This window comes from Anabrus simplex, chromosome 1 (assembly GCF_040414725.1).
Source record: "Anabrus simplex isolate iqAnaSimp1 chromosome 1, ASM4041472v1, whole genome shotgun sequence".
NCBI lineage: Eukaryota > Metazoa > Arthropoda > Insecta > Orthoptera > Tettigoniidae > Anabrus > Anabrus simplex.
Window position 1 is genome coordinate 810155152 of NC_090265.1, and position 19514 is coordinate 810174665.

Genomic DNA, 19514 nt, shown 5'->3' on the forward strand with positions numbered 1-19514 from the left:
ATCGAAAGACGACTGGAATGGGCCAGAAGACATGGCAAAGTGATTTTGTTACACAACAATGAGCTGTCTCACACAGTAAAACCAGTGAAAGACACATTGAAATCGCTCGAATGGGACATCCTTCTGCACCCGCCTTACTCCCCCTTGACCTGGCACCATCTTACTATCACCTCTTCGCGTCAATGGAGCACGCGCTTGCAGAGCAGCACTTCAGCAATTTCTAGGAGTTGGAAAATGACTCGACGAATTATTTGCCGCAAAAGACAAGCAGTTTTTTTGGCATGGTATTCATAACGTACCTGAAAGATGAGCAAAGTGTGCAGTAGCTGATGGCCAACAATTTAGATACTGTAAACAAACAATTAATTTCCCTTGAAAATTATGTGTTTTCTTTACTACTGGCAAAAACTTATGCAAACACCTGGTAGATATGTAAGTATTACACTTATAGTAATGAGTGATTAGATAAAAATATTCAGTAAAACATTCGTTAACTAATTTCCTGTCTATTGAAGATCAGTTTAATCAAAACATGTAACTGAACTTTTATGAAGAAATGAAAAATTTATACTACCACTTTACTGAGTTCATGAAATACATCATTCATGTACGATGTCAGTATGCTCATATAACTTATTCTAATTCGAACACTTTGTAACCTAGCTTATAACTAGAGCCCGGATTATATGTACTTACATCTGTTCCCACGTATGTAGCTACAAGAAAAGCTAAAATGTCAGTGAATCGCACTAAAAGGACCAGTATTCTAGGAGTTTTAAAGTTACATATTTTTACATATTTTGATGTATAATAAATATTTTGATAAATATTACATATTTTAAATATTTTGAAGAATATTGCACATTTGAAAGAAAACACAATTCTTTTTTCACTAATTTTACATCAATTTAAGTTTTTTTTTTTTTACTTAAACACTTGAAAATAATTTTAAAATCCTGTACTGTATGTCTCTAACATCTAAACAAAATTTAATAATTTAAAGTGAAATATTCTGTCAAAGAATCGCATCCCTTACCTATGTCGATGGTTTGTACATCACCTAAGAAGTATCGATACATTGTGAAGGGTGGGTCAATGACATATCGCTGTACTATGCTGAAAGACACAAAGTGAAAGTTACCCTGCAGCTGGGATGACTGCTAGGCAAAAACAACCTGTGAAAGAAAACACTTCCTCAAATTATCTGACTCACACTTAGTGAATCGCTATGGCACCAATCACATCCAAACTAGACTCAAAGTTAAAAGACTGGATTTTGATTGATAGAGCCTTTACAAGTGATGGTAAAATCATGCTATGCAGAGTGTGTAATAAATGTATTGGGTGCTCCATGAAGTCACAATTAGAACAGCATTTAAAAAGTGGTCTTCATGTGAAAAATAAAAAACGTGCTCCATTGAAGAAACAAGTTCTTCTTACATAAGGGGCATCATCATCATCATCATCATCATCATCATCTTCTTATTCTTCTTCTTCTTCTTCCAGTTAATTTAATAAAGATTTGTGCATGGAAATGGTTGTTGCAAATATAACATGGTATAAACTTGAAGTGCTGAAGTTTCAAGAATTCCTACGCAAGTATTGCAACTTCAGTATTCTGGATGAATCAACACTTTGCAAAAACTATTTGAACTCCTGCTACATTAACACGATGGAAATGATTAGAGTTGAAATTGGCAATTCATACATATGGATTGCCGTTGACGAGTCGACCGATGCCTTGGGTCGTTTCATTTCTTATCTCCTAGCAAGTAAATTGGATCCAGAGACTCTGTGTTAGTCTTACTTAATTTACTGCAAACCACTGGAACAGACAAATCATGCTACAGTTACGTGATTCATCAACAACGGACTTAAACAGCTAGGAATTAATGAAGAAAAAGTGTTGGTGCTCTACTCAGATGCTGCACCCTGTATGCTAAAAACTGCAGTTGCGTTGTCTGTGTTTTACCCTAATATGGTCCACTTCAAATGTTTGGCACATGGATTACCTCGAGCAGCTAAGACCATAAGAGAAAAATTTCCTAAGTGAATGGTTTAGTATAATCAACAAGAATAGTTTTCCACAAACCTCGCTATTGCAGGCAGTGCTACAAGAAATTGTTACCAGATGTGCTTTTACCTCCACAGTCTGTGATCACCAGCTGGAGAATGTAGATAAAAGCTGTGAATTTCTTTAATGAACATTTTGAAGCAGTGAAGTCAGTGGAGGAAACATTTCCTCCTGAAATTGTAGCATCTGTGCGTGAGTGTATGAGTGCCTTTTGAGTTTCAAAGGTGGCGTCATTGATTGCATACATCACAAGCCATTTTAGTTGGATTCCAAACAGCATTACAAAGTTGGAAACTTCTGGACTGCCCCTTCATGAATCTATGTCTATAGTGGAAGATGCAATCAGTAAATTGAGTGTTGTGCCGGGAGCAATTGGTGAGTATGTTTCAGTAAAATTCAATGATGTATTGAAAAAGAACCCAGGACACAATTTTTTTTTAAATGTATGCCAAATAGTTAATGGTGAGTCTGTGCATCTCCCTGAGAATGAGAACATATCTTCCAGCATCATTCCTCATTCATGTGAAGGTGAAAGGTGTTTCTCTGTATATAAGAACATCCTAATAGACATAAGGCATTCAACGACCACAGAAAATTTGGAAAAATATTTAGTTATTAACTGCGCCACCAAACAAAAATTAGAGGTTCAATAACATCTGCACTTTTAACTTTTTTGGTTTTGCTTCCTTTTCTGTGTACAAGAATACATCAAATAAAACTTAAATATCAAGTTACATATTTTGTCAATTTTAGCTACATATTTCTCATTTTTATATTACATATAATCCGGACTCTACTTATAACTATTACACCATTATGAATTTATTTTTATTCAGGTAAATCAAATTGGTGGGTTAACTTCTGTGACAAGTTAAAACGTGAAATTAAGTAAAATTAAGTTATATTAGGGAATTTAAGATTTGCCTACCCCAAGAAAAAGCCAGAGCTCCCGGACAACATGATCTACATGATCCTGAATACAGAATGAAGCTACCCTGTGACGCACTTCCCAAAGGTAGCCCGCACTAGGTGGTGCAAAAGAAAACAACACAGTGGGAAGAATTAACCAATGAATGCACAGGAGTTATCTTTCTATTTTATTTAAACCAATCAAATTTAAATTTTTAATTCGGCACTGGTTATCTTGTCCTTGGACACTTCTCAAAGCTTGTGTCTTGTGCAACTTTAGCAAGTCCCAAAAAGACTGTCATGTGCGGTACCAAGTGTCCCACAAGTTCCAATGATTAGAATTTAGATAATCTTAAATATTGATGTTCTTGAAATTGTGTTTAAGTAAATAATTAAATAACTGAAATAAATACACTCGCAGTACAGGTACGTTATGGGCAAATATAGAGAGAAAGTGATTCTAGATACTGTCACTAAACAGACAAGGTCAACAATACAGCATTTGAAACTATTTACACAAGTGGTTCTCAACCTTTGATAGATTGTGGCCTAGTAAGCTGTTTTTCTATAAGATGCCAACAAATTTACTCATAAGTATGCTTAAAATTTTTAAGTTCATACATTTCACTAGTATAAGTATTAAGTATGGTATAATCATAAAGGGTATGAGCACACTAATAGTCATTTCCGAGTAAAACAATAAAAATTACATTTTAAAAAGTTAGTGTGAATGATGTGAAGCGTGTAATTTACTCCATCAAGTCAGATGCTCCGGGTAATGATGACATACCTTTATCTTTCATAAAAAGTATTATTGGTGCAATATTACCTATTCTGATGCATATATTTAATCATTGCCTCGTACTGTGTCAGAGTATGGTATTGTCATTCCCATTCCTAAGAAGAATTTACCTAGTTTACCATCAGATTATAGCCCTATATTCATTCTCCCACTCCTTTCCAAAGTACTAGAATGCTTACCACATGAACAAGTCCTTGCTTACTTAACTAACTACTCATTGCTTGACCCTCACCAATCTGGTTTCAAGAAAGGACACAGCACAACGAGTGCCTTACTGAAAGTAACTGATGATATCTGACACACAATGGACACTCGACGAGTAACTGTACTGGTTCTACTCAACTTTTCTAGTGCTTTTGATACCATTGTTTCTCAACTGCTATTTTTTAAATTTGATTTGTTAATTTCAGCAAGACAGCAATAAACTTTTTCAGTTCGTAGCTCAAACATCCCCGTCAGTGTGTCACAGTAATTAATAACAGATCTGAGTGGCTTAACAAACCCCTCGGCATCCCTCAAAGGTCTGTACATGGACCACTGCTATTTGCAATTTACATACATGATGTTGCCAAATTGATTATACACTGCAAGTATCATCTTTATGCTGATGATCTGCAGATCTACTACCACTCAAGAACTGATAAAATTCAGGGTGCTGTATGACAAGTTAATGCAAATTTAAATCTTATAAGTAATTTTTCATTGAGTAACAATTTGAAAATGAATCCTCTTAAAATACAAGCAATAATCATTGGCATTTCGAAAAACTTACGCGTCTTAAAACAGTACAATATTCCTCTTATAGCACTAGACAATACCATTATTCCATATTGTAAATCAGTCATGAATCTTGGTGTAGCTATAAGCAAAACATTAAACTGGTCACATGTGACGAATGTGTGCAAAAAGATATATCAAAGCCTGCAACCCCTGAGTGGTTTAAAAATATATATCCTTAGTCTCTGAAAATAAGCTCATTCAGTTACTTTTGTTTCCAATTCTTGAATAATGTGATACAGTTTTTATTGATATTAGTAATGAGCATGGCATGAGACTGCAATGTTCCCAAAATGCCTGTATCAGATGTGCATTCGACATACATTCACATGCCCACGTATCCTCATACTATAGACAGTTATCTTGGTTACAACTGAATGACAGACGTAGACTCCATGCAACTACTTTGGTGTATCAAGTGCTTTCTGAAAACACTCCTCCTTATCTATCCACCAGATTTCGCTACCATAGTTCACGACATCTGTTCAATACCCGGTTAGGCTGTACACTAGAAATTCCTGTATATCGAACTGCAACCTACAACAGATTGTTCACGATCACCGCCACGAGCTGGTGGAATGAACTCCCCAATGACATCAGGGAAGCTAAATCTAAAACAAAGTTTAAAATCCTCTGCCAGCGTCATCTTATAAGCATTTCCAGTATTTCTTGAGTGTGAATGAAATGCATAAATGAGAGTGAATATGTGAATATGGCTGTTTATTGTAACGTGTTGCAGTTTATAATTTATACTTTAGTTAGTTTAGTTAGGGATACTTTAGTTAGTTTATACTTTAGGCTGTAAAGATTTAATATCTTTAAGGTCATTTCAGTTTTTATACTGTTAGTATATAAGTTATTAAAATGTTAATTCTTACATTGTAAAATTGTAAAAGTTATATTGTAAATTATTACTCACTCATATACATTAAGTGGTTAAGTGTAAGAAAGGGCCAGGAACCCTAACTTTGCAACAACAACAACAACAACAACAACAACAACAACAACAACAACAATAATAAACTATGAAAATGAGCTGACATGTCTACAAGTTAATTAACTACAATCACTGAATTAATTTTAAAATGCAGTATGTAATTTCCTCAAGCCAGCAGCATTAATTTATTCATATTTATTTTCATTGACACATTATCCCATTCTGACCATGAAAAGCTTATAAAATTTATAATGTTGATCATTATATATTAAACTCATTATAATGATGTTTGGTTAAAAAAGGAATGGGAATTTTTTTTTCTAGTGGCTTTACATTGCACCGACACAGATAGGTCTTATGGCAACGATGGGATAGGAAAGGCTTAGAAGTTGGAAAGAAGCAGCCATGGCCTTAATTAAGGTACAGCCCCAGCATTTACCTGGTGTGAAAATGGGAAACCACGGAAAACCATCTTCAGGCCTGCTGACAGTGAGATTCAAACCCACTATCTCCCGGATGCAAGCTCACAGCCGTGCGTCCCTAACCTCCTGGTATGGGATAAATGATAATGCACTGTAACTCACCACAGAAGTCAGCTGAACAGGGGAACAGGGAACTTCTAGGGCCCTGGGACCACTACGATAGCTGTGAAGGCCCTTCAGGAACTCTGAAAAAGTGGTGGCAAAAGGGGCTCTGGTTAAGACGCAGCAGATCGTTATGCTTGTTAGGTTCCAAAATGGGAAAATAAATAAACAAATAAATAAATGCAATGTAAATGTTAATCTTATAGCAGATGTATTCCACATACTGTATATGAGTTGATTATGTTTGTAAGTACAGAAGATATTATGAGTAGAATTTTGTGAAAAGAAAATCCTCAACCTGTTTCCAGTCATTCGACCGGGTCAGGAATGGAATGAATGAAGACCCCATCTAGCGGTGAGGATAGGAATTGTGCCGGCTGCCAAAGCCTGTCGCACTCCCCTGGGGCAATGATTAATGACTGGCAGATGAAATGAAATGATATTGGAGAGTGCTGCTGGAATGAAAGATGACAGGGAAAACCGGAGTACCCGGAGAAAAACCTGTCCTGCCTCCGCTTTGTCCAGCACAAATCTCACATGGAGTGACCGGGATTTGAACCACGGAAACCAGCGGTGAGAGGCCGGCGTGCTGCCACCTGAGGCACGGAGGCTCCAGAATTTTGTAAATAATATAAATTTATTAAGGATGAGCTGTGTGTTTAATAGAAAAATGGTTAGTGTAAATTGTTCAATACTGTATTTTAGGAAAATGTCTTCTTCTCTTGTTAATTTAAAATTTATGCTAGATAATAATGTATTTTCGTGTATCATTTGCCTCCGAGGTAGACACCTCATTTTTGCAAATAAACGAATTTGATTTGATTTGATCTGAACAGGAGAAGGATGTCAACTTGTTGGCGAAACACTTATCAACTACATACACATGCCAAATGATTTGCGTAATGCAATGCATGAAATTTTATATACAAAAATGTATGAAGCAAGGATTTAAAAACACAGCATAATAATTTTAAGTTACTGAAAAACTTAACCTTAGTTTATTTATTTATTTATTATTTATTGATGTCTTTATTTGTGGCGAAGTTAGGGCTCTTGGCCCTCTCTTACACTTAACCACATTATGTGGCTTAATACTGAATACAAACTTAATATTCAAACTTAACACACTGTATATAATAATAATAATAATAATATAACTTAATATAGACTAAAACTAAAAGATTACATCCTAAGTCTAAAATTAGAAAAATAAATTCAATAACTACTCTAGGTGGAATTCATATAATATAACAGTAATTTATGTAAACTTTTGGGAACTATTTGCTCCAGACATTCACTCACATATTCACACATAACTACATGATATAGCCTACATATTCAAGAGGAAATCTTTAGTCTTTTGAAGGTTTAAGTTATTTATTTATTTTGTTTTATTACACCTGAGAATTTTTAAGATTTTAGCAAGGCTAGCAAGACTAGCAAGACTTCTGTTACCGTTTTCTGTCTGTTAGTTTGTTAATTCTGGAATGAATTGAACTGACAGCCAGATGCAGACTGTCAAAAGGTTGTAAACAGTTTCTCTGTTTTATTTTAAACAAAGTAATTGCAGAAAATGCAGTTTGACATGATATGTAGTAGAAAAATAAAGAATTGCTACTTCATATAAATTTGGATATTAATTTTTCATTCTTATCCAAAATTTTGAATTATTAATTTAGTTCATGCAAATTTGGATATTCATTTTTTCATTCTTATCCAGAATTTTGAATCATTACAGATTTAGAAGTACTTTCAGTCCTTTGATGATATTTTTTTAAGTTGAAGCATTTCTTTTCTGGGAAATGTCTGTCTACTGTACCATAATTCTTACAAGCCTGAAACATAAAGGTCTACTATGACCTGTACCGTTAAAACTTGCAAGGACAAGTTCCTTCCTCCTAGCCATCTTTGGAAAGCCCAGCAATTAGTGATACTATACAAATGTAATATAACCTTGTGAAATCTTGGAATTAGTGTAAAAAATAAAATGGAAATACAAATCTAGCAAAAGAAAAATAAGTTAAACTGGAAAATAGGTACTTAAAATAAACCTGGTGGAAAATATGCACTAATATCAAAATAGGCACTTTTAGCCATTATAAAACTGCTTTTATAGACCTAAACATTCATGAAACATGTATAATGAAAAAATAGGTATTTGTCTAACATCCACTATCTACATAGCAGGTATCCACCTTTAAACTGCTTAAAATTAAAGTCAATAATGAAAAATCATGAAGTGGAGTCATATCTAGCATATAATAATATTATTTTTCTGTTTCATTTTAAGGATCCTTCAATCTTTACGGTACTAACTTGTCCATCCAATAAACCAGGGACAGCTGTGGCAGATTTTGTGATATTTCCTCCACGCTGGGCTGTCCAAGAGCACACCTTCCGGCCACCGTATTATCACAGTGAGTATTTAACGATAGTAAAAGTCAGTAATAACGGAAAGGAACAAACAGGAAGCAAATCAAGTCATATATAGAAACTAGCTGATGTACCCGTGCTTCGCTACGGGATTCTCAGAGAGACTGACTTGGTGGTATTCATAACTGAATTCAACATAGGTCATTACAAAAACGTCAGTAAGAATGTAGCGATTGAAAGCAATGTTATCATATAAAATACTCGATCAAATGACAAACCTCACACTTTCTCACTTTCAACGAACAGTACTACGGTGCCGATCTAAGAGTCCAAAGTTCCAGAGCTGGAATAACCAGGTTGCAGACTGCCATGAACACTCCTCTGTCAATATTTCGTTAAATATGCACACTACTCATTCCAATCAGTGGCTCAGAGTAGGGATTGTATAGCTCAAATATTATGATGAACCAGTGTGTTACGTACCAGATATATCAGAAAATGTATGAACCAGAGGAATGGCATGCTAAAGAAGAAAGTTATCTTACACCCCAGCTACTTCCCACCAATATACAGGCAGGCTGTTACAGTCGGTACGACCAAGCGAGTTGGCCGTGTGGTTAGGGGCGCGCAGATGTGACAAAACTCTTATTTTATATGTATAGATTACATTTCAGGCCTTCCCCTAAACTACCATTTCACTCAGTGCAAATAACATTATTGATAGCCTAGATTATAGCGACCTATTCCCCGACTTTGCATACCAATTTTCGTGAAGATACAACCACTAATAAAATAAATATTTGACAATTAAATTTTAGTCCATCCCATAAACTACCATTTTTCTCAGCGTGTATAGCCTATATTGTAGCGACTTATTTTCCATCTTTGTCTAGCGATTTTCATTAAGATACGACCACTAGTAACAAATATTTGAGAATAAATTCCAGGCCTTCCCCTAAACTACCATTTCACTCAGCGTGATTAAAATAATTTATAGCCTAGATTGTAGCGGTTCATCACCCGACTTTACATTCCGATTTTCATAAAATTCTCTTCAGCCGTTTTCTCGTGATGCGTGTACATACATACATACATACAGACAGACAGAAATTACGGAAAAGTAAAAAATGCATTTTCTTGTTACTGTGGACATGACCGATACGGAAATACCATTCTTTTCAAATTCCGAGCAATGTACAGACAAAACTCTTATTTTATATGTATAGATTAAATTTCAGGCCTTCCCCTAAACTACCATTTCACTCAGCGTGATTAAAATAATTTATAGCCTAGATTGTAGCGGTTCATCACCCGACTTAACATTCCGATTTTCATAAAATTCTCTTCAGCCATTTTCTCGTGATGCGTGTACATACATACAGACAGACAGACAGACAGACAGACAGACAGACAGACAGAAATTACGGAAAAGTAAAAAATGCATTTTCTTGTTACTGTGGACATGACCGATACAGAAATACCATTCTTTTCAAATTCCGAGCAATGTACAGACAAAACTCTTATTTTATATGTATAGATTAAATTTCAGGCCTTCCCCTAAATTACCATTTCACTCAGTGTGATTAAAATAATTTATAGCCTAGATTGTAGCGGTTCATCACCCGACTTTACATTCCGATTTTCATAAAATTCTCTTCAGCCGTTTTCTCGTGATGCGTGTACATACATACATACATACATACATACATACAGACAGACAGACAGACAGGCAGACAGACAGACAGAAATTACGGAAAAGTAAAAAATGCATTTTCTTGTTACTGTGGACATGACCGATACAGAAATACCATTCTTTTCAAATTCCAAGCAATGTACAGACAAAACTCTTATTTTATATGTATAGATTAAATTTCAGGCCTTCCCCTAAACTACCATTTCACTCAGCGTGATTAAAATAATTTATAGCCTAGATTGTAGCGGTTCATCACCCGACTTTACATTCCGATTTTCATAAAATTCTCATCAGCCATTTTCTCGTGATGCGTGTACATACATACAGACAGACAGACAGACAGAAATTACGGAAAAGTAAAAAATGCATTTCCTTGTTACTGTGGACATGACCGATACAATAATACCATTCTTTTCAAATTCTGAGCAATGTACAGACAAAACTCTGATTTTATATATATAGATATAGGGACTTATAACAGGATAAACACAATGAGAGATCAGTGACATAAGAGGAAGAACTAGGACAAACACAATGGCAGATCAGCATCGTAGGAGGAAGAACAAGGACAAACATAAAAACACAAAAAAAACAAGGAAGTACCATATTTCTTTGAATCCAAGATGACATTTTTGTCTCAAAATCTCATGTGAAAAATCAAAGGCCATCTTGCATTCGTGACCTAACAGTAATGAACACCACTGAAAGCTACCATGGTAACCACGCTGCTTCTGTGAATATTGAATTTTCACAACCGCATTGTAATCAAAACCGATTTTCAACCTATTAGGTCGTGTTACGTACATTTAGTACGTGTTGAAGAGATGTTAAGTACAGAACAAAAATGCCCAACCGGACACCAGTAGTGCCAGACCTGTAGCTCAGATCCTTTCCAACAGAACAAAGATGGCCTAGGCCACCATAGCTCAATTGGTAGAGCAACCGACGCGAAATCAGGAGGTTGTGGGTTCAGATCCCACTGGTGTCCGATTGGCCATTTTTGTTCTGTACTTAACATCTCTTCAACATGTACTAAATGTATGTAACATGACCTAATAGGTTGAAAGTCGGTTTCGATCACGCTGCTTCTCTTCACTCCCTGCATGAACAAAAGTCTTTATTACACCTATACATCGCTAGCCGTGGCAACCGATTGTACAGTGCCTCTGTGTAACGTCACTGGTTCTCAGGAAATAGTGAAGAGAGAATGACATTCTATTAGCCTCTACAAAAATGTTTCTCAAATCTGCAGAATGGCATCGAAACATGCAAGCCTTCAAATTCTTAGAAAGGCCATGACTACTCAGTGGCAGAGTGGCAGTGACACTTAGTAAAATTCATATTTTTATAGACAGCAGGAATCTTTCCGTCATGGATCGTCATATTGTAAAGACACGTGGAATAGGTATTACCAATAAATTTTCAACAGGTTCTCATCGATAGTATGCTGCCAATTTTAAGTTAATGGTTATTAAACATGCGAAAATTAAGAATAATTGTGCAGCCACAAGGAAATACAACATAACTAAAGTTTGGCGTTCATGTGAAGACAAAGATAGCCAAGAAAGGCATTCATTGATTTCATAAAGCACTTTTTAAGCCTGAGTTTTTTTAAAGGAAAAAGTGAGGGTCGTCTTGCATTCAGGGTCATCTTGGATTCAGAGAAATACAGTACCTTGCTGCCATCAAATAGATAGGTTCTCTTTTCATCAATCCCAATATTCTTTTACATCCATATCTTCTCATCTCCTGACAAGCTGCAAGGGTTGAGAGCTCATGTTAGGGGCCAAGTACTGGTGGTGTCCAATGGAAAATGGACTCGAAAGTGGGGAGTGGCAAAACTTTTATCTATGGAGGAAGATTTAAATAAGGACGAAACGAGTGCAGATGAGGAAGTGCAGGTGGAAAAAGGATGGGCATCAGGGAGCAGACCCGGAGAAGACAGGGTTGGCTTTGAAGAGAGGGCAATAGGAGGTGGTGTGACGAGTGGTTCTAGTATAGAGTCAAGCTCTGTGGCATCTCCAGTCCAAACTCTGTTGGAGAGAGTTGAGGAGGCAACGAAAGGGACAATAAATGTTTTGAAAGAATCGATGCAGTGCCTCGAAAGACAGAATGAGTTAAAGAAGACTCCTAGCAAAGGAGGGGGGGGAGGGGCTTTGAGGAAGGGAAGAAGCATGAGTTTAAAAGAACTGTGGGGAAAGAAAGACAATAAGGAGGAGGGTGTATTAATGAGAAGTAGAAAGTGAAGTAAAGAGAGTCATTAATTAATAGAGGATGGAGAAAGATAGTAAATGATGTACGGTTAAAGTTATTGAGTGATATTTGTATTTGGGATAAAAGTGTTGATGGTAAGTGTATTAATTGTATGTGAGCTAAGAGGGAGGTAGTCATTTAATTGTAATTTTTTTTAAAAAGAGAGTGATGGTATTAGGTAACTGTATTTGAATTGTCTTGTGTTCTGTATACATAGACCAAAGGTGTTTGATAAGGTAAGAGGTAATTGTATTTGAATTGTTTAGTTATGTTCAAGGAGATGATCATCGTGATTATGAATGGAATATGTTCGACAAGAGGTATTTGTACTTGTTTTGTCTGGTGTTTTGTATATATAGGCCAAAATTGTTTGAGTGATGTGGTTGGCTGTTGAGGATTTGTTATTTGTAAGTGGGTGACTCAGTGGTATGGTGGTGAAAAGAGAGATTGTTTTATAGAGATGGTATGATGGATAAGGTGGAGTCTGTTTGGGTCTGTAAATATGTGAAACGTTTGATTGTTAAGAGAGGTAGTGATGAGGTGCAGTTATTTCAGCTGATGATAGACCAAAGATGTTTGGTTGATAAAAGAGGTAGTGGGGTAGGTTATTTGGAAGAGGTAGGCTTGGTGGTATGGTGGAGAAAAGAGTGGCTGTTTTATAGAGATGGTACTGTAACAATTGATGGATATGTGTTTGGAATGTAAGGACGTTTGATTGATAAGAGAGGTAGTGATGAGGTGAAGTTATTTTGACTGATGTTGGACAGTTATGTTCAAGGAGATGATGAACGTGATTATGAACGGAATATGTTCGACAAGAAGTGTTCGTATTTGTTATGTCTGTATATATGTGAACTGTTTGATTGTTAAGAGAGATATGGATGAGGTGAAGTTATTTTGGCTGATGATGGATAGTTATAGTGGTTACAACTGGGAAAAGTAAATTAAATATTATTATTTATTGCACGTTTAATGTACAGCACACTATTGCAGTAGGTTTATGTAATGCCTTGGCTGATTCAGCGAACTGGCAGTAGGTCAGCGAGTGTATGAGGTAGTATCTACGGAATGTGCAGGTTCGCATGATTCAGCCAGAAGAGAGGAGGAGGTCGCTAAACCTCCTTGTGCTAAGTTGCCATTTCTATTACCACGGGCAGCCCCACGCCTTATGGTAACCGCCACCAATTATATGATATTCATCAGTCTCCACCGCTCAGTGATCACGGCGGGGAGGTCCTACTAACCATTCTACAGTTATCCTTTTGTCAATCTTCAGGCCCCAGCCAGCAGTCAGCACTGCTGGGGGGGTGGGGGTGGGGGTGGGGGGGGTGGAGAGCAATTAGCCCTTGCGCAGTGATCACTGTGTAAGGATCACTAAGGTAGGAAATACTGTAGATCTGGAGGGAAATAATAATTATAATAAATAAATAAATAAATAAATAAATAAATAAATAAATAAATAAATAAATAAATAAATAAATAAATAAATAAATAAATAGTTCCACTTTTACCAGTTCTCAGAAGGCATTGAATAAATGCTGACTTTCAAATCTTTGAATAAATGTCTGAATCTAAATTGATGTGCTTTGTTTTCATTATGAATTCCAAGGCAACGACAGGAATATCATTCAAGAAGTTGTATTAGTATTACTTCTTCTACCATCACCATTATCCAGGGAGCTCTTGGGGGTGGACTGTAGGTCAATGACCACCATCCACTTCTTGCACCTTCCTGGAGAAACAAGAGATGCACATCACTTCTGGTGTATTCCCTAGCTCATTGTCTTGATCCACTTTGACGCTTCATGTAGGCTATCATTACGGTGGGCTTACCGTATCACACCCAAAGGCATTTTATATCTAATTGCCATGTTTCGAAGAGGCCACACCTAACCTGGAGAACAGATGCTCCCTGTTGGATTTCAGTTGCATTTCCTCCATTGGAGGACCAGCACTCGACCAAAGGAGTTCCGCCACTTGATACCATTGGCCCCTTCAGAGAGTTAGTTTATTACTAAGAAAGGCTGTATGTTACCTCTGAAGGTCTACTTTTATATAATTACTCATGAATTTACACCTGTCAAGAAAGAAAGATATCAACTTTTGCAGTACCTAAGGATCTGACATATTTGCTCATTTGTTATTCTTGGGAATAACACAAATATTAAGCAATTTCTACTTTAGTAAGTTACCAGGGTGTCTACAGGTCATGAAAGTAATGAAAAAGTCATCATTTGGAGTTTTGGTCATGAAAGTCCTGAAAATAGCCGTTTGTTTTCAGGTCATGAAAATAGCAAATGAAGATACATTAAGTTTACTAGCCTCTACAGTGAATAAACTGTCAATGCCAAGCTCCTTTTCATAAACACATTTTATTTCCATCATCATCATCATCATCATCATGTCTTCTTATCCAGCAGGGTATAGTAGTTCTCCAACTTCCTCTCTCCTTCCACTATTCTTTTTCTTTAATTTTGTTCCATTAGGTATCAGCCCCATGTGGATTTCATCAATGTCTACTGCTTTCCTCATTTTTATCCTTTTAACGGTTAATTCTGCCATTAACATTGTTATATCATTTTCTATTTCTGTCTCTTCATACTGTATCACTATTGTCTCTCACACACTATTTGTCACATTCAGGAATTTGTCAAAATAGTCTTAACATGTTTCCTTTACCTCTTTTGTTTTATTAGTATGGTAACTCTCAACCTTCATCATTTCTCAGCTTTGTGCATATTATTCTTTTGCTTCTCACAAGCCCATATAGCATTGTTTTGCTTCCCTCTACTTCCTCTTCTATCTCTCTTGTGAATTTCACTCAGCTTTCTTCTTTTCTTCAGTTACTATTTTTCTTAATTTCTTGGTGCTTCTTTTAACATTCTTCCTTTTCATTTCTATTCTGTTCTTGCCTTGCTTTCTTTTTTCTTTCACAACTTCCTTCACTCTCTTTTTCCACCATGGTATCTCCTTTTATTTTACTCTTGTACATGTTCTAACACAGGTGTTCTTTGCACAACTTACAAATGTCTCATTAAACTTGGACCCTCTCTTGTACATTTTTATATTTTTCATTTCCATACTTTTATTTTCTTCTCTTTTATTTCCTTCATTCTTTCAATTTTTCTTACTCTCATCATTGTTACCACTACTGGATGGTCTCTGCCAAATGCTTCTCCCGGTAGGGTAAGACTTCTGGATATTGTAATTAACACGGTGACACCCTTAATTTAAAATTAATTACTAAATACATATAGGTAGGATCTTTTTTTTTTTTTTGCGCTTCATTGGAAGCGCAATATTTTTGTGTAATTACTCTGCTGAATGTATTACATAAATATAAATAAGTCCGCATCTGTGGTGTAGTAGTTAGTGGAATTAGTTGCGAAGCCCGGAGGCCCGGGTATGATTCCTGGCTCTGCCACAATATTTCAAAAGCAGTACGATAGTTAGAACGGGGTCCACTCAGCCTCGGAAGGTCAACTGAGAAGAGGGGGGCTTCGATTCCCACTTCAGCCATTCTCGAAGTGGTTTTCCTTAGTTTCCCCACTTCTCCCTCAGGCAAATGCTGGGATGGTACTTAACTTAAGGCAGGCCATGGCTGCTTCCTTCCCTCTTCCTTGCCTATCCCTTTCAATCTTCCGATCCCCAACAAGGCCCCTGTTTAACATAGCAGGCAAGACCGCCTCCTCCCCAGGTGTATCCCCCAACACAAAAGTCTCACGCTCCAGGACACTGACCTTGAGGTGGGATCCCTCACTGAGTCCAAGGGATAAACTAATCCTGGAGGGTAAATGGATTAAGAAAGAAGATAAATAAATTAAAAATTAGAAAGAATGCGAGCAGGGACACTTGTTGAAAGTGCCAAATGGTCAAGGTTTGGGCATTTTTTCTAATTCATTATTGATTGTTTCAATTAAGTCATGAAATATTTTAAGAAATGGTCATGAAAGTTGTGAAGAAGTCAAAAAAAAAATGGTTTGCTCAAATCTGTAGACACTCTGGTTACTCAGATCTATTGTTATTCATCTAATCCTGATATTCTGTTATTATTGTGGCTATAATAGGAAACTGCATGAGTGAATTCATGGGCATCATCTATGGTAAATACGAGGCTAAGGAAGAAGGCTTTCAGCCTGGTGGTGCTTCTCTGCACAGCATGATGACTCCTCATGGACCCGACTCTCAGTGTTATGAGGGAGCAGTGACGGATCCACTGAAGCCAACACTGATTGCTGATGGAACACAGGTAATAATCAGGTCTCTGAATGCAGGCAAAAGGGCCCTGCATTATCAGTAATGACCAGACACCCACTGAAAGGAAAGTAATCTCATCCCATATGTCACTCAATCATGTTGTGAACCTATGTAAGGTCATGAATGCTCGATGTTCACTAGCTCCTTCTGTGGATCAGTGGTAGACTCTGAATCCCAAGGTAGCAGGTTCAAACTTGGCACAGGTAGTAGAATATTTGAATGTTGGAAAAAAGTCCATTTGACACTCCAAATCAAAAATAAATTGAGTAAAGAAACAAGCAATTTTAGGCTGTTTTTACAGAACTGCAATTAGGCCGGAAGTGATTTTTGAAATTTGTTTTTTTAGTTTGATAGAGCTATCCAAGACTCACAATTTGAATCCTTTATTTGCCCTTTATCCCTTCAACTTTCGGCACAATTGAGGAAATTGCTTAATTTTACGTTTTTCGTAGTGTGAGGACCCTACTTTGTCTGCTAGAAATGTTTTCAGTATTAAAATAACACACACACACATATATATTCACTCTCTCTCACTTACTTCTGAGTGCCTTCCTAGTTTTCTATGATCCCACTTTCAGGGTAATTTAAGGTTTGTGAGCAATAATGAAATTATTTATTTACAAAATGTGTATTCTATTTCAGGCTTTCATGTTCGAGAGTTCTTTCAGCATGGCAGTAACAAAATGGGGATTTGATGGCTGTCAGAAAATAGACCCTGCCTATTTTAAATGCTGGCAAACACTGAAGAAGAACTTCAATCCTCACTGGAGACCTGAGAAATAAAATGGAAGTCAACATTCAATTATCACCAAAATGCAGAGAATTCTACTGTGTTTTCACACAAACTTGTACAGAGTTTTCCATTATTGATTTGTACATACAAGTATATGAACAATCTTCATAATCTAACACACATATTAAGAAAGATACCCAAGATGGGTGGCGGTCATTAACCAAGAAGAAGAAAAGCATGTGTTAAGAAAATATGTATCAAAGAAAAATAGAGTGGTCTATTGGCTAAATACAGTTCCTTTCAGTCTATTTTCATTTAGAAGATTATATAAGTGATTTTGTACTTTTGCTAATTTTCAGAAATGGCTGTATCATTAAAATTTACACAGCAATTGAAGGGATATTAAACAATTATTATTATTATTATTATTATTATTATTATTATTATTATTATTATCATCATCATCATCATCATCATCATCATCATCATCATCATCATCATCATCTTCAGGTCTGCCAACAGTGGGGTTCGAACCCACTTTCTTCTGAATGCAAGCTGAGAGCTACGTGACCCAAACCGTACATGAAAGTAGCAAGAATGATTGCTGCTACAAACAGGTAGGAACAATGACAGGAGAGCACTCGGAATGAAGACATAAAAGTCAAGTTAGGAATGAACTTGACAGATGAGGCTATATTTATAAGCTATAACTTTCATTTTTGTTCTGTATGAAGTTAATTTATAATAATAAATTGTAATATGATATGTAATATCATTTACTTGATACATTGTATTATCAATTTATTCCGATAATATGATGAAGCTGTACACATAAACTGGCTTTGGCAGTGGGGTAATGTGAGGCAAATGGAGGAGGAAAGACTACCTAAAAGAACAATGGACTCAGTCCTGGAGGGTAAGAGAAGTAGAGGAAGACCAAGACGATGATGGTCAGACTCAGTTTCTAATGATTTAACGATAAGAGGTATAGAACTAAACAAGACCACAGAGCTAGATAGAGGATTGTTGTGACATTTAGTAAATTCAAAGAGGTTTGCAGACTGAATGCTGAAAGGCATTAACATTCTCTAATTAAGCTAACATGTGGATCCTAGAAGATACTTCCAAAGTCATTGAGTTAATTAAATATTCAAATAAATAAACATACCTTTTTTTACAATTTGTTTTATGTCACACTGACATAGATAGGTCTTATGATAATGATGGGATAGGAAAGGACTAGGAGTGGGGAGGAAGCAGCCATGGCCTCAATTAAGGTATAGCCTGGTGTGAAAATGGGAAACCATGGAAAAACACCTTCAGGGCTGCCGACAGTGGGGTTTGAACCCACCATCTCCCAAACACAAACTCACAGCTATGTGACCCTAACTGCATGGCCAACTCACTCAGTCAAGTAAATATTAATGGTTTACATACTGTAGACTAAATTTGTTAATGTATCAATACATGATTTCAACTGCACGCTTCATAATCTAACCTTGCAATCACCTTTAATAATGAAATATCAAGCTTTACTTTTATCCTGTAGTTTCTCTTACAATAATGTTTGATGGGGGTGCCAAAATGGGCTGTGTAAAGGCCACCAAGCACCCTAAATCTGGGCCTGTATGAATGCATTTCCAGAAAGTGAGAGCAAATGAAAAATATTTGACTTCATAAACCATAATCTGCTCATATTCAAATCATCCCACATGTATAATATTCATGGCAATCTTTTAATTCTTATAAAAACTAGGGTTGTGGCACTATATATCAAACACTTAAGGTTACTCTATGAATTATTGATCAGTATTTTTTTCCAGTGAAGAACGGGCCACTGAAATAGTTATAAAACTTTAACACTCCAGTGGCCGCGCAAAGAAATGTCACGTTAGTGGTCGCGCGGATCACAATTGTGATCCGTACTTCCTTTGTGATATAAGGCTATTCTATGATATTTATTCAATGAATATGATTATGCATTGTGAAAAGAATTTTATTTTCTGTACAATATAATTATGCATGCATTTATAAGAAATACCTCAAAAATTACCGGACATTGTGATTTGTCTCACTTACTCCCTACATAAGGTTTTTTGAGGTATCTCAACTGTCTGGTTCA

The 19514-nt window shown here is 36.3% G+C and overlaps 1 protein-coding gene across 1 annotated transcript in view; it reads left to right on the plus strand.

The window, feature by feature from the left end:
- Positions 1 to 17817, plus strand: part of hgo (homogentisate 1,2-dioxygenase) — a 95062-nt gene extending 77245 nt beyond the window's left edge. The window contains exons 8-10 of the mRNA XM_067146879.2: positions 8374 to 8500; positions 16470 to 16651; positions 17302 to 17817. Of these exons, the coding sequence (XP_067002980.1) occupies positions 8374 to 8500; positions 16470 to 16651; positions 17302 to 17442 (450 nt within the window). The 3' untranslated portion in view covers positions 17443 to 17817. The remainder of the gene's footprint in view (positions 1 to 8373; positions 8501 to 16469; positions 16652 to 17301) is intronic.
- The last annotated feature ends 1697 nt before the right edge of the window (positions 17818 to 19514 follow it).